The sequence below is a fragment of the Sebastes fasciatus genome, chromosome 21 (genome assembly GCF_043250625.1).
Source record: "Sebastes fasciatus isolate fSebFas1 chromosome 21, fSebFas1.pri, whole genome shotgun sequence".
In the NCBI taxonomy this organism is placed as follows: Eukaryota; Metazoa; Chordata; class Actinopteri; order Perciformes; family Sebastidae; genus Sebastes; species Sebastes fasciatus.
In genome coordinates, this window is record NC_133815.1 from 15,282,209 (window position 1) to 15,294,795 (window position 12,587).

The 12,587-nt window shown below is 41.6% G+C and overlaps 1 protein-coding gene across 1 annotated transcript in view; it reads right to left on the minus strand.

Moving 5' to 3' along the window:
- Positions 1–460: 460 nt before the first annotated feature.
- LOC141759347 (uncharacterized) overlaps positions 461–12,587 on the minus strand; it is a 110,764-nt gene continuing 98,637 nt past the window's right edge. The window contains exons 25-28 of the mRNA XM_074621341.1: positions 12,282–12,375; positions 12,132–12,175; positions 6,059–6,161; positions 461–2,256 (exon numbers count right to left, since the gene is read on the minus strand). Coding sequence (XP_074477442.1) covers positions 1,897–2,256; positions 6,059–6,161; positions 12,132–12,175; positions 12,282–12,375 — 601 coding nt within the window. The 3' untranslated portion in view covers positions 461–1,896. The remainder of the gene's footprint in view (positions 2,257–6,058; positions 6,162–12,131; positions 12,176–12,281; positions 12,376–12,587) is intronic.

Sequence of the window (12,587 nt, forward strand, 5' to 3'; positions counted from 1 at the left end):
ACCTTTCAGCATATTGTAATGCAAGTGTTCTGAGAGAAAACTACACTTCTGCACCTCCTCATTCATGGCTCTGTTTTCAGGCTTTAGAAAATCTAGCCTGTGACGGGAGACTTTGGCCAATCACAGGTCATTTCAGAGAGAGCGTTCCTATTGGCTGTTAATTCAACGGAGGCAGCTGTCAATCACTTGCGAACTCCGGTCAAACGGTTAAACTAGGCAGCGCTGATCAGACATGAATCAATATTCTGTTATTGTAATGCTAGTTTGACCGTTTGATCGGAGTTCGCGAGTGATTGACAGCAAAGCTCCAACTTGGCTCTGATTGGTTGTTTTCCTCCGGCCTATGAAATCATGCAGATGCCATTAGGAGCACCGGAGGACACAGGAGGACACAGAGGCACATGATTTTTTCAGATTATCTGTCTCATGTACTACTGTCAAGATATAGTGACCGTTCTATAAAAATAACTTTTTATTATTTTCATTTTTGCTCCATTCTTCCCACTGCAGCTTTAAGTAAAAGTACTAATACCACGGTGTAGAAATACTCTCTTACAAGTAAAAGTCCTGCATTTAAAATATTACTTGATTAAAAGAAAAAAAGCATTAGCATCAAAGTAAAATTATTTGTTGGGCAGAATTGTCTGTTTCAGAGAGTTTATATTATTATATATCATATTATTGGATTATTAACACTGATGGTTTAACACGTAAACAGCATTTTACTGTGATAGGTGGTGGAGGTTGAGCACATTTTAACTATTTTATGTACGGTTGGATAGTTGAATCTGTAGCACAGTATCATATTTTATAATAATTGCATTATTTATTTTCTAAATAATTTCTAAAACTATATAGATCACATGTTATGTTTGTAAAATCTTAATCTGTGAAGTAACTAAAACTGTCTTATAAATGTAGTGGAGGAAAGAAAGTACAATATTTCACTCTGAAATGTTTTTATACGCATCCAACTGTTAGAAATAAGATATTGTTGGCATATTGAGAAATGTATGACCGCTTACAAATGTATCTGTTTTTATTCTCCCGTCTTTACAACACGGGGGCCTCGAACACACAGAGAAATCAATAAATAGTTTTTAAAGTATAAAACAAAAATATAAAAAAAAACATTGCGATAATAAACATCTAATATACTCAATCACACGCGAGCGCACGCTCACCCACAGGCACTTGCAGAGAGACAGAAGCACGCAGACACATAATGTACTCTGCACATAAAGACACGCGGCCACATCCACCGCAGTAGATGCAGGACACATGGCGCACAGCTGCAGCGTAATCAGAGACTGTGTTACAGCCGTCCACATCGACATGTGAGGTACGCCTGCGGATACTGATGATGTGCCCTCCCTCGTTTATCCCGAAGAACGACTCTTCGCCGGTGTGAGACACATTCGTCAACACTTTGCAGTTGTTCTGTTTAGTTCATTTGCCCATTTAGGGTGAGTTAAAGTGATTAAAGTTCATCAGAACTGTCAGAATAAGTGCAGACAAAATATATGTTAGTGCTTAGTGCTACAGTTTTGATGCAAAACAAGATCATTATTTGAAGAAGTAATTGCTATAATGTTACAAGCTGCCACTGCTCAGCAGCAGTTTGAGGATGCAATGCAGTTTTTTTATGTTAAGTGTCAGAATCTATAAAAAATGGGTTGGATTAAATCTCTCCATGAGTGGAGTGGAGATATTTTTGAGTTGATTTTTGACGATTTGAGGGAATTCCATCGTTCGCCGGTTCTGGAGCCCCCCTCAGGCGATAAGCACCCTGGGACTTGACTTTGACCTGCAGGACATTAACCTCATACTGAGCGCACTCCCCGGTGAGGAGCTTGGGGTCAAAAAGTCATGACAGGTCAAAGTCTTCAGGGGGTTTCATTTGTTCAGATCCCTGCTTGTCCTCCCAGACCGAGCGTCTTCCAGATCCGGCCTGATCCAGAACGCTTCACCGGAAGCCTCGGACTCACCTGGTCTCCCTGGCCGAGCTCGGCTCAGCTGGGTGCGGGTTAGAATCCCATCAGTGTCCCCTATCGCTGCGTCCAGACTCAGGGGATGAGGGAGGGAGATGTAGGGAGGAGCTGGGCGGGCACTGAGGGAGAGGGGGAGGTGGACGGAGGAGCACCGCTGGGAGGTGGGAGGAGGAGGAGGGAGCAGTAGCTCCACTCGTCTACGCATGGACCTCTCCTCCTCCAGCTGCCTACGCAACCGCTTATTCTCCCTGCTGAGGGAGTTTAACTGGAGAGAGAAAGAAAGAGACATTGAGAGAGACATATGCACAGATGTACAGACATATGCACAGATGTACAGACAAATAATAGTTTTGAAAGAAAACCTTCATGTGTGACCGCGGAACAGACAATTTCTTGGTGAACTTTCAAGGAAGTTTAAACATCACACTCGTTTAGTTAAATCAACCCAAATTACAAAACTTAATTTGAAGCCGGCAATAAATATCAACCATCAGAAGTCAACAGCTATCAAGTTGATGAAGTAGCTGACATCCCATTATGTGCCTAATTCATCTTTCACAGCTACTTTCATGCCTGTTGAAACAGAAATGCGAGTGGAAAATTGCGAGGGGTGGGGGGGCTTTTCAGGAGAGTATTGTCTTCACAGTTTGAAATGGTTAGGAGGTCACGCGACGGTGTAAATTTCTACATGAAAACAACCAATTTGAGCGATCATTAGAGGTCGATTTGACACAAAATCATCCGTGACACAAAACAAATCGCGCGTCGTCAGAACATGATTGGGCTCCCCGAAACACAATTACAGACTAGCTAAATTGAGGGTGTTTTATTTTTTTTGACAGGGACATTTGGGTAAAGGTAGGGAGGAGTGTGAGTTAAAAAGTGGCTTTAAATGCCCAAAAAAAATGCCATTTGTTGTACAGCGTGGTAATTATATGCAAAATGTGCCAGTCTAAAAAAATGTAATAAGGCACATAAAAGAGAATAAAAGATTTGAAATAATGTATTTTTAGCTGTGAGGAAGAGTAAAATAAGAAATTAAAGGATGGAGAGACAAAGAGACGCGTCGGATAATGACAGTTGCACTCATCCACATCTGTTTTTTAGTGTGTGTGTACGTCTGTGTGAACACAGCGGTTCAAGAATGATGTCACATGGACATGTCTGGCCATGTGTGTGTGTACGTGTGCATATGTGTGTGTGTGTGTGTTAGGGGGAGGGAGAGAAAAACACAAACGGAGATGAGACAGACACATTTCCGGATGGTTCTGCTAACATTACCCTTTCCAGACACCGTGCACACACACACACGCTCAATAAATCTGAGCAAATGTATTACATCTCATGACTAGAAATAGCAAGGTCTTAGGCTTAACCCTCGAAGAGCCAACGACATGTCGATGTGTCAAACTATCCTAAGACGCTTAAAGAGTATTTACTATCTCCAACCGGCAAACATCCCACAACGTGTTCATTTTATGTTACGCCAAAAGCAATAGGATTTCCAGATGAAAAACAGTGAGGTTGACATTTATAATTAACCGTATATTCAAGGGGACCTGTTTAATTCTCCTCGTCTTTGGTTGCTCTGGATGCTTTCCTAATTGCAAGGGAGGGGGGTGAAATTAAAAATCACAGCTTGTCTCCTCAACCTTCACATATTGCGGGTGAACTGTTGGGCATATGTTTGGATGAAAAGGATGGGGGAGAAAGAAAGAAAGAAAGAAAGAGATGGACAGAAAGACACGGAGGGGGGTGTTTTATTGCTGGTGCATGTTTGCACTTCTTCATTTGTATAGCTGGGCTTCCATTCAAGTGTTTTAATACTAAATTATGAAAATTACTGAGCTAGAAAAGCTGAATAGAGGCAGCAAACTTTGAGTATGTTTCTACTCGTTGGCAAAAACGTGTTTAAAATGTGGTTCTTTTTTAATTGGGAGTTTTGGCTGTGATGATCTGCCCACTGAAAAAAACAGCACAAAAGAAGTTTTTTGAAAAACTGTGCAACATCTGTCGGTCCATCGCTCCCTGCAGCTGCTTGTAGTGTACTGGAATATCGGATATCGGGCCGATACTGACTCAAATAGCTGGATCGGGTATCGGTGACAATGGGGCTGATCTATTCAATACAATTCTATGTTTATATACTATATACATTATATACTTAATTTCTGTTTAAGTTTTGACCAATTTCTTGCTGCATTAAAAAGGTTTACACTTGAATTGTAATTCCTGCTAATTTTTAAGATTTCTTTTTACCATGTTGCTGGTGTACGATTTATTATTTCAATAATAACTAACAATTCTGTAAATTTAAATCTGTATTTATTTGTTACATTTTGTTTTAAAAAAGTTAGGAAAGCAATATTGCCCACGTCAATTATTTGGCCGTATCTGTTTTTGACATGCTTTATTTGATCATTTTTGTAATACTGTAATGGCGTGCTATCTTGGCCAGGTTTCCCTCGAAAAAGGTTAAATAGAGGTTAAAAAAATAAATAAAATAAAATGTTTAAGTCAAGCCTGATGTCGCCTTACACATAAAAGAATGATCACAGTCACTCCCACACAGTGAGAAATACAGCTTATTAATTAAACCCTGGTATCAGATCGGTGCTGTGTATCGGATGATACCCAAAGCCCAGGTATCGCTCTCGGTATCGGGACTGAAAAAGTCGGATCGGTGCATCCCTACTCCTGCATCTCTTTTTCATTTTCGCGTGAAAGCATGAAACAACCTGGACATCAGCTGACACTAAAGCACAATACTGTACCAGCTCGCTTTATGCTAATCAAGTCCTGAGAGAATCTTTTTTTCCCCCTCTGATGTTCATCTTCATCCCAGTTGATGGAAAAATCACTTAACTCGGATCTAATTTTGTGTGACAATTCAAGAGTTTGCGTGAAATTCGCTTGACAGTCGGATGTAAATCATGCGTGCGCGTGTTGTATATAGCTGGTGTTAATATGCGCCTGTGGGCGAGTGAGGAAAGCAACGGCACTAAACCGGTTTGTGACTGTGAGTAAATGAGACTGATCTGAAAGAAGAGACAGACCTGATTTACGCCTTCTACATAGATATACTGAGACATGCCATCCAGCTTCTTTACTGATATCTGTATGTGTGGAGATAGCCTCGTGTAAATGAACTGTCTATATACTCTCCTTCCCAGCTGTGCTTGTATGTTCGTGTGTGTGTGTGAGCCGGATGTCCGCATTGGATCGATGTGTGTAATGATTCACACTGGAGATTAAGAGGTGCTATTACACACCTGACCTGCTAAACAACACCTCTCTCTCTCTTCCTCTCTGTCGGCCTCTTCCTCTGCCTCATGCATGCAGCTAATGCCATCTGCTTTTTTTGAAACTGAAACAACACTACATTAAAACTTCAACAAGTACCAGCTTTTGTCGTATCCCGTCAATCAGCGGGCCATTCCATAGACTAACAAAAGTGGGGTGAGCCGTTCCCCAGGCCTTGGAGTTTTTGGAGAACTGAGGGGGTTGAGGAGTACTTTTGATTTGTCTCTCCTTTGGTGATTTGTTGACTCTTGTGAAGTTCAACAAAAAATGTCAGCTTTTCCTCAGAATATTCCTCTGTGTTTTTTCCCCCCACATTGTTTTATCACAGCGGGCCATTTCCCTACGCTGTCATGGAGAGATCAGCGCGGCTGTATTGATATACATCCCTCTCTCAGTTTCATGAAAGGGAAATCATTTACCAGTGGAAAGAAACGTCACTGCTTTTTCCCGATACGATTTGTGTCCCCCCCCCCCCTTCCCCACACTGCGCTCACACCTCCCCCCCCCCCCCCCCCCACCTCTGCTGCCGTCTTTTCACTTTTATCGCAGGAAGAGGAAATGGATGTCTGTGTGCGCCTTGTGTGTAAGTGCGCGTGTGCGTTTGAAGTTGGACGCATGAAAGCTTCCTCTTCTGTGTGAGCTCAACAGCAGGTGGGCTGGCGTGTGGGTGTGTGTTTGTATCTGTCGGGTAAAAGGACTGTCAGGACCTGGTGTGTGTGTGTGTGTGTGTGTGTGTGTGTGTGTGTGTGTGCGTGCGCTCTTACTTGTTGATTTAGCATTCCGATGGCCTCCAGGTTGCTTCGCAGTCTAGTCTGCATGTCCTCGATTTTGCTGAGGTTTAAAGCCACACAGCCCTGCTTCTCCACGCTGTAACACACATATGAGAAATTAACTTTGACGTCTTCACGGTAAATCTTACTACCTGTAGCAGTTTAGGAAAACATAACAATAAAAACTTTACTCTCCAGCTGCTGCTTGAAACTGGCTCATGTGTAGTTTACCATAAAACGTACATTAAGTACACACTTCTCCTGTCGTGGTAAACTTTTTAAACTCTAGTATTTTTGCACAGTGATATGCATTTGCGAGACAAAACCGTTTCAATCAAATGTCCTTCGAAATCTGGGGCATAAAGAAGTTGCCGTCTTCATTATAACCATCTTCATTATAACTTATTACTAAACTCAAAGATGGGTGAGCAAATGAGTTCCAGGAATCATTAAATTATATATGAAAGCGCATATAAAGCTGGAAAAAAAAAAGATACAAAAACAAAACGAACGCAACCGCAGCCAGGGAACATTAAGAGTACAAGAAGCCATTTAAGATTTTAACTGTTTATTAAAAACGTTTTGGGAAATGACAAACAAATGTTGGGGTCTGCTATCTTCAGACCCAGGGCTGACTAAGGAATGTCTATTAAATTAACGATGGTGGATAATGGCGCTCTGTACGGGCTGAAGAGCTCGCTGCCCCCGCTTTGCGCTCTTTCTTTCATGCCCCAGTGAACCTGTCCAGTTAGCATTCGGAAAAACCTTCTAAATACTTTATTGAAGACTTCTTAGCCCATTAAAGTACCACTGTACCTCCCCAATGTTAATTTTCTTGTAAAAGAGCAAGCTGGGATTTTCTATCAGAGCAGCGGATGGAAAGACGGTCCCGTTTTGCTTCAGTTGAGAAGACGGGCACGCTCATCGAAACGCTAATAAATGGCTTTATTGTTCCTGTAGATGTGGGTGAGCTCAGACACAGACACACACACACACACACACAAAGTTTTGACCCTATTAGCAATAACTTAAAACATTTAAGATTTGGGTAGACACTTGAGGGAGAGGCTAATATGTGAACTGACATTTTTGTCTGAATGATTCATTAGTGGAACAATTCAGCTCCCGTGTATTTGTAACCATCTATGGTAAACATCAACCAAGAGACAATAACAGCATAAACAACAGTGACGGCAAAACCGGCGCATAAAAAACGCTACTGTACCATCTCTTGACTTGGATTTGGTTTTCTATGGTGCAACCTTGAGTTACAACACATACCTAAAACTAGTATAAAAAAATAAACCAAAACATTTTCTCAACAAGAAAAAAAAACAAAAAAAAAAACAGTTCCAGTGAAGCACTGATGTGCAATATGTGTTCATGTGCAGTACTACGCCTCTCAAAGAAGGGATACGATCCAGTGACTCATTCGCTGTTTTAGTCATACATTAAAGGGAGAGCTCGGGAGTTTTGAGGTGAGGTTGTATGAGGTACTTATCCATAGTAGGTGTATTAGCTCCAGTCGATGACGGAGATGTCGGTACACCTCCGGTTTGGAGAAACAGACAAAAGCACCGACACCGGAGCAAAGCAATGTACTGCTGTGGACGGGGCCGGCAGCAAAATGTATTTTAGCCACCTAAAAGAAAGGCCCACCTACAAAAAAACTATATCAGTTTAAGTGTACGTTATATTAAGAATATTTTCCGACGGGGAACTGAATAAAAAATGAAACGTATCTATACTGCTTTTGTCAACGGAGTCTGGCTGCTTTGAAGAGAGCATAGATAAGTTTCACTTTCAGTTCAGTTCCCCGTCAGAAAGGGATAAGGTAAAACAGTGAAAACATTCTAAATATAGCGTACAATTAAAGGGATATTGATTTATTTTAGGTGGCTAAATGACGTTTTAATGCCAGCCCCGTCCAAAGCAGTACATTGCTTTGCTCCGGTGTCGGTGCTCTTGTCTGTTTCTCCAAACTGTGGGCGCAACAACCGTCATCTACTGTAGGTAATACACTGACTAGGGAAAATCACCGCATACAATCCCAAACAGCCAAACTATTCCTTTAATTATGAGGACAACAAAATACAAAAATATATAATTATATACCGTATATATATTTTTGATTAATTTGCCCAAATATGTACTGACAGAAAATGAAAAGAATTCCATACATACACCAGCTGAGAGAACATCATCTGAATCATGCATATTAACCAGCTAACTAATCAAGCTTGGCCAATGCAGGCATTTTTTTTTTTTTAAAGAAAACCTCATTCCCTGAAAATGACATTCATAAACTGAACATAATTGCAAGTGACCCTTCCGAATCTTTTAATTTCACACCATAATGATGATACAAAGAACATTAATAAGAAGAAATGCCGAAATTCCCTTTGATCCTTCAAAATTTGTAAATGCCTTTTAAAAGATGAGCGAAAGGAAAAACAGGAGGCATAAACTTTAAGCGCGAGCATAAAAATCCAAAGCGCCGCAGATTCTCCACATGATTTAAACTCTCTCCTAGATGGTAATGTGGTCTTCAGCAGATCATGAAACATCACCGCCGCTGAGACAACTGTGTGAGATTTATGCGCCCGACGTGAGGAGGCAGCGATGCGCTTAGCGCCTGGCATGACGCCTGTGTAAACATGTGTTCCTGTGTTTACACGCAAACATGGATGTGTGTAATTAGCGGCCTAACCCAATCAGTGTGTGTATAATTACAGTCATTAGTGTCAGAGCCAAGCTGCCATGCTCTCTAAACCAGGCAATAAACTACGTGATCCCCTCATCCCTCCAATCTCGCTCTCATCTTTCTTATTTACTGCTCTCATCTCAAAATTTATGCAAGACCCGACTGTCTTCTCCCACAGTCTCCCTTCTTATCTGCTCTCTCTGTTTCTCCGTCACTTTGGTTCCCTGTGTTTGTACAAATCCTCTGCTGTGATCACTGGCTGCTCTTAATTGGAAGCATGTTGTTAATGGTGCAACTGATGAAGCCTGATGCTTTATGAGCGCTTCCCCCCACAGATGGCTTGTGTCAGACAGTCACAGCGAACAGCATCAATCTCTACTTTTCAATGTGCGCTGGTATTTTTAATGTTTCCAGATAGTATTTTTAGATCATTTGAGGTGAAATGTGAAAGATTTTAATAGTAGATAATTTAAGTAATTTGAGACTGGAGTGTAATTGCCGTTGAGAAACACGCTGAACTATTTGCATCTCTGCTTTGCATTTCAGATTTCACAGCAAACCTACAGGAATACATTGCTTTACAGCACAAACACTGCTCTATGGCACAAACAGGAGACATTTTTTTTGCATTGTCAGTGCTTATTCTTGCTCTTCATATTAAACACCTCTGGAGGGAAGACGGGGAGGGACAGGTAGCATCCTCCTTCCCTCCCTGTATCCTAAAAATCACCCCATACAACGAAAATGCATTGTGAATGACGTTTCGAGTGAACGTATTTTGTTGTGGACTACGTTTGTTTTTGACGTATCACAAATACGTTTGTAACAACGGTCCGCGGAAGTCCACATACGGAGGAGGTCAGGGTGGTCAAACAAACGCTGGACTTTTGCCAAGGAGACAGGTGTTCATGTCTCGTGTCACATTAAAAGTAAAAGTTAATAACGCATTAACGCAAATTCCTTTCACTAATTTCTTTAACGCAATCGATATTCCGGAGGTTGTAGCGGGCTCGGTTTTAAAGTTAGAGTGAAGATACTGGCATCACATGAAACTAAAGTATAAACTGGCATGACCATTTTCAAAGGGGTCCCTTGACCTCTGACCTCAAGATATGTGAATGAAAATGGGTTATATGGGTACCCACGAGTCAAGTCAGCACACTGACACACTGACAGTTTGCCATGTTATGATTTGAGGATATTTGTTATGCTAAATGCAGTACCTGTGAGGGTTTCTGGACAATATTTGTCATTGTTTTGTGTTGTTAATTGATTTCCAGTAATAAATATATATACATTTGCATAAAGCAAGCATATTTGCCCACTCCCATGTTGATACGAGTATTAAATACTTGACAAATCTCCCTTTAAGGTACATGCTGAACAGATAAAAAATGTGCAACTAATTCGCGATTAATCTTGATTAATCATGGACAATCATACGATTAATCGCGATTAAATATTTAATTCGATTGACAGAGCAATTTTTTACTAAACCCTATCAAAGTAATTTTATAGCGTTTCTTGTTTTGTTTCAATTTACAACATTAACCACGAGATTAAAACTGTTAAAAAGTGCGACCGTAATCTGGGAAGAAAATACATTTTCCCTTGAAACATAATTGAGAAGGCTGTTTAGTTGTAGGGGAATGTCATTTTGTAGGAGACGGGGTTGGTCCTTAAGCAACAGGAAGGGTTTGGAAAACATGCTACACATACTGTAGCACCCTGGAGAAGGGTTTTACAGGCATGTGACCATGATCTGATTGATACAAAACCAAGACTTCAATGTGGAACAGACTTAAGCCATTAAGGCTAACGAGTTTTGTTCTCAAGCCAAAAACCCTGGTTTCTCTTCCAATTTCAGAACAAACAGCATCTCCATACAATGAAAAATTATCAATAAAAACTAAATTTTACATATCTTTTCATAAAGTACATCCTTGAATTTGGTAATTATGCTCTTACTTTGTGCCTAAAACAACTTTTCTAACTTAAATCTAACACAAGCCTGTTTCTTTTATCCAACTAAATTCCTATCTTCCCCACTCCTCTGTTCCTCACCTCTGTGTGGGCTTTACTGGTACAACATGCCATCCACAATGTGAAGCCGTGACACGTGAACAGTAGGCCACGTAACCATAATAAATTTCTTTAATAAAGGCATATCTAATGACAAAACCTTCACGCCGTGTTGATTGCTGCCAGTGATAGTGACAGCGGAGAAGACACTGAAGATATCCCCTTTGCCACCAGTAATGAGATTTATACACTGAATGTATGTGGCTGCCATGCAAATATCATGACACATCTGTTGCCTTATGGATGTATGATTTTCATACATATGGCATTTCGGGTATGTGTGTGTGTGTGTGTGTGTGGGAGGGGGGTAGGGGTACAGTAATGAAATGAAATAAATTAGGAATCCTCATAATAAAGAAAAGGGGAGAGAGAATGGATGGGGGGACACTATGGAAGAGGCTTTCATTCACTGTTTTTATCTCGTTCCATGTTATTATATTCGCTCAATCAAAACCCCTCTTATGCATACATCTATATGAACTCCCTCTCTCGCTCTGTCCCCCCCCTTCTCTCTCTCTCTCTCTCTCTCTCTCTCGCTCATTCGCAATTATGAGGGAAAGACAAAGAAAAGCGATTCATCTTTCTGTCGCGGCCCCTTAATGATATCATTAAAATGACTGACAGCTTTGAATAGCGTTGGAAACCCACTCCAGTCAAAACAAATCTGATCCGTTTTGGAAACAGAGCCTGGTGGTTTTCGTTTGGGGAGGGGTGCGACATGAGCGTGGGTAAAACGGGGTGAGGTTTGGGGGGGGGTTGTTAATGAGGTAGACCTTGGGGGGTCACACTGGGAGTATGGGGAGTACTGCTGCAGGCAGGTGCCCCCCCAACAAACACCCTCTCCCCACATCTCTCACTCTCCAATCCTACACCCAATCCCATCTGTGCCACATTCATTTTAATTGCCTTAATGAACATAACAAATATATCTCCTCTCTATTGATGATGCTATTTGACAGCCATGGGGGTGGCAAGCAGGAGAGGATGGGCCCTTGATTGGAGTGTAATCATTGTTAAAGGCCCAGCATGAATAACGTATTCAGATTGAAGAAGACACACACACACACACGGTGAAACACAGGTGGCTAGGCCCACGGGGTGTTTCATTCACAACTTGGCACTCCTGCTGTTATTATCATCATCAGCTTTGTTCGGGCTAGATCGTGTGTGAAAGAGCGAAACATGGCGAGCTTTTGTCGGACGTGAATGCTAAACTCTGATCAGCTGGTGGATGCGCGCAAATGTATGCGCCTATATGTACACACACACAAACATACTCACGTTCTGTCGTCTCGCCGGAGGATGCCCTGGTCTCGGATCCGGGCCTGCAAACAATTATAAAAATGAAAAACCTGTTTGTGATCGACTCTAGCCCTTTTTGTCTCTCCCTACTTGTAGTTCATTGCTTTTTTCCACTTTGCACTTGTTCACCTTGAAGCGCTCCGTGTCTCTCTCCTTCTCATCCGCCACCTCTTTCAGTCTCTTTACCTCCGCCTTCAATGTGTCATTAGCGTCCTGGAGATGTCTGACGAAGCCGGTGGAGGGAGATGCAGAGTTAAACAGAGAAAACACACATGGAGAGGCAGACACACACACACACACACACACGCAGCGAGAGAGACAGACACCTATTATCATCAAGAGACTCTTGTTAACATGGCAGACAAAATATTCTGCAATGGTGTCTGTTTCTCTGCCTCCAGAACAGCCTTTAACTAGCAGTTCAGACATTATCTC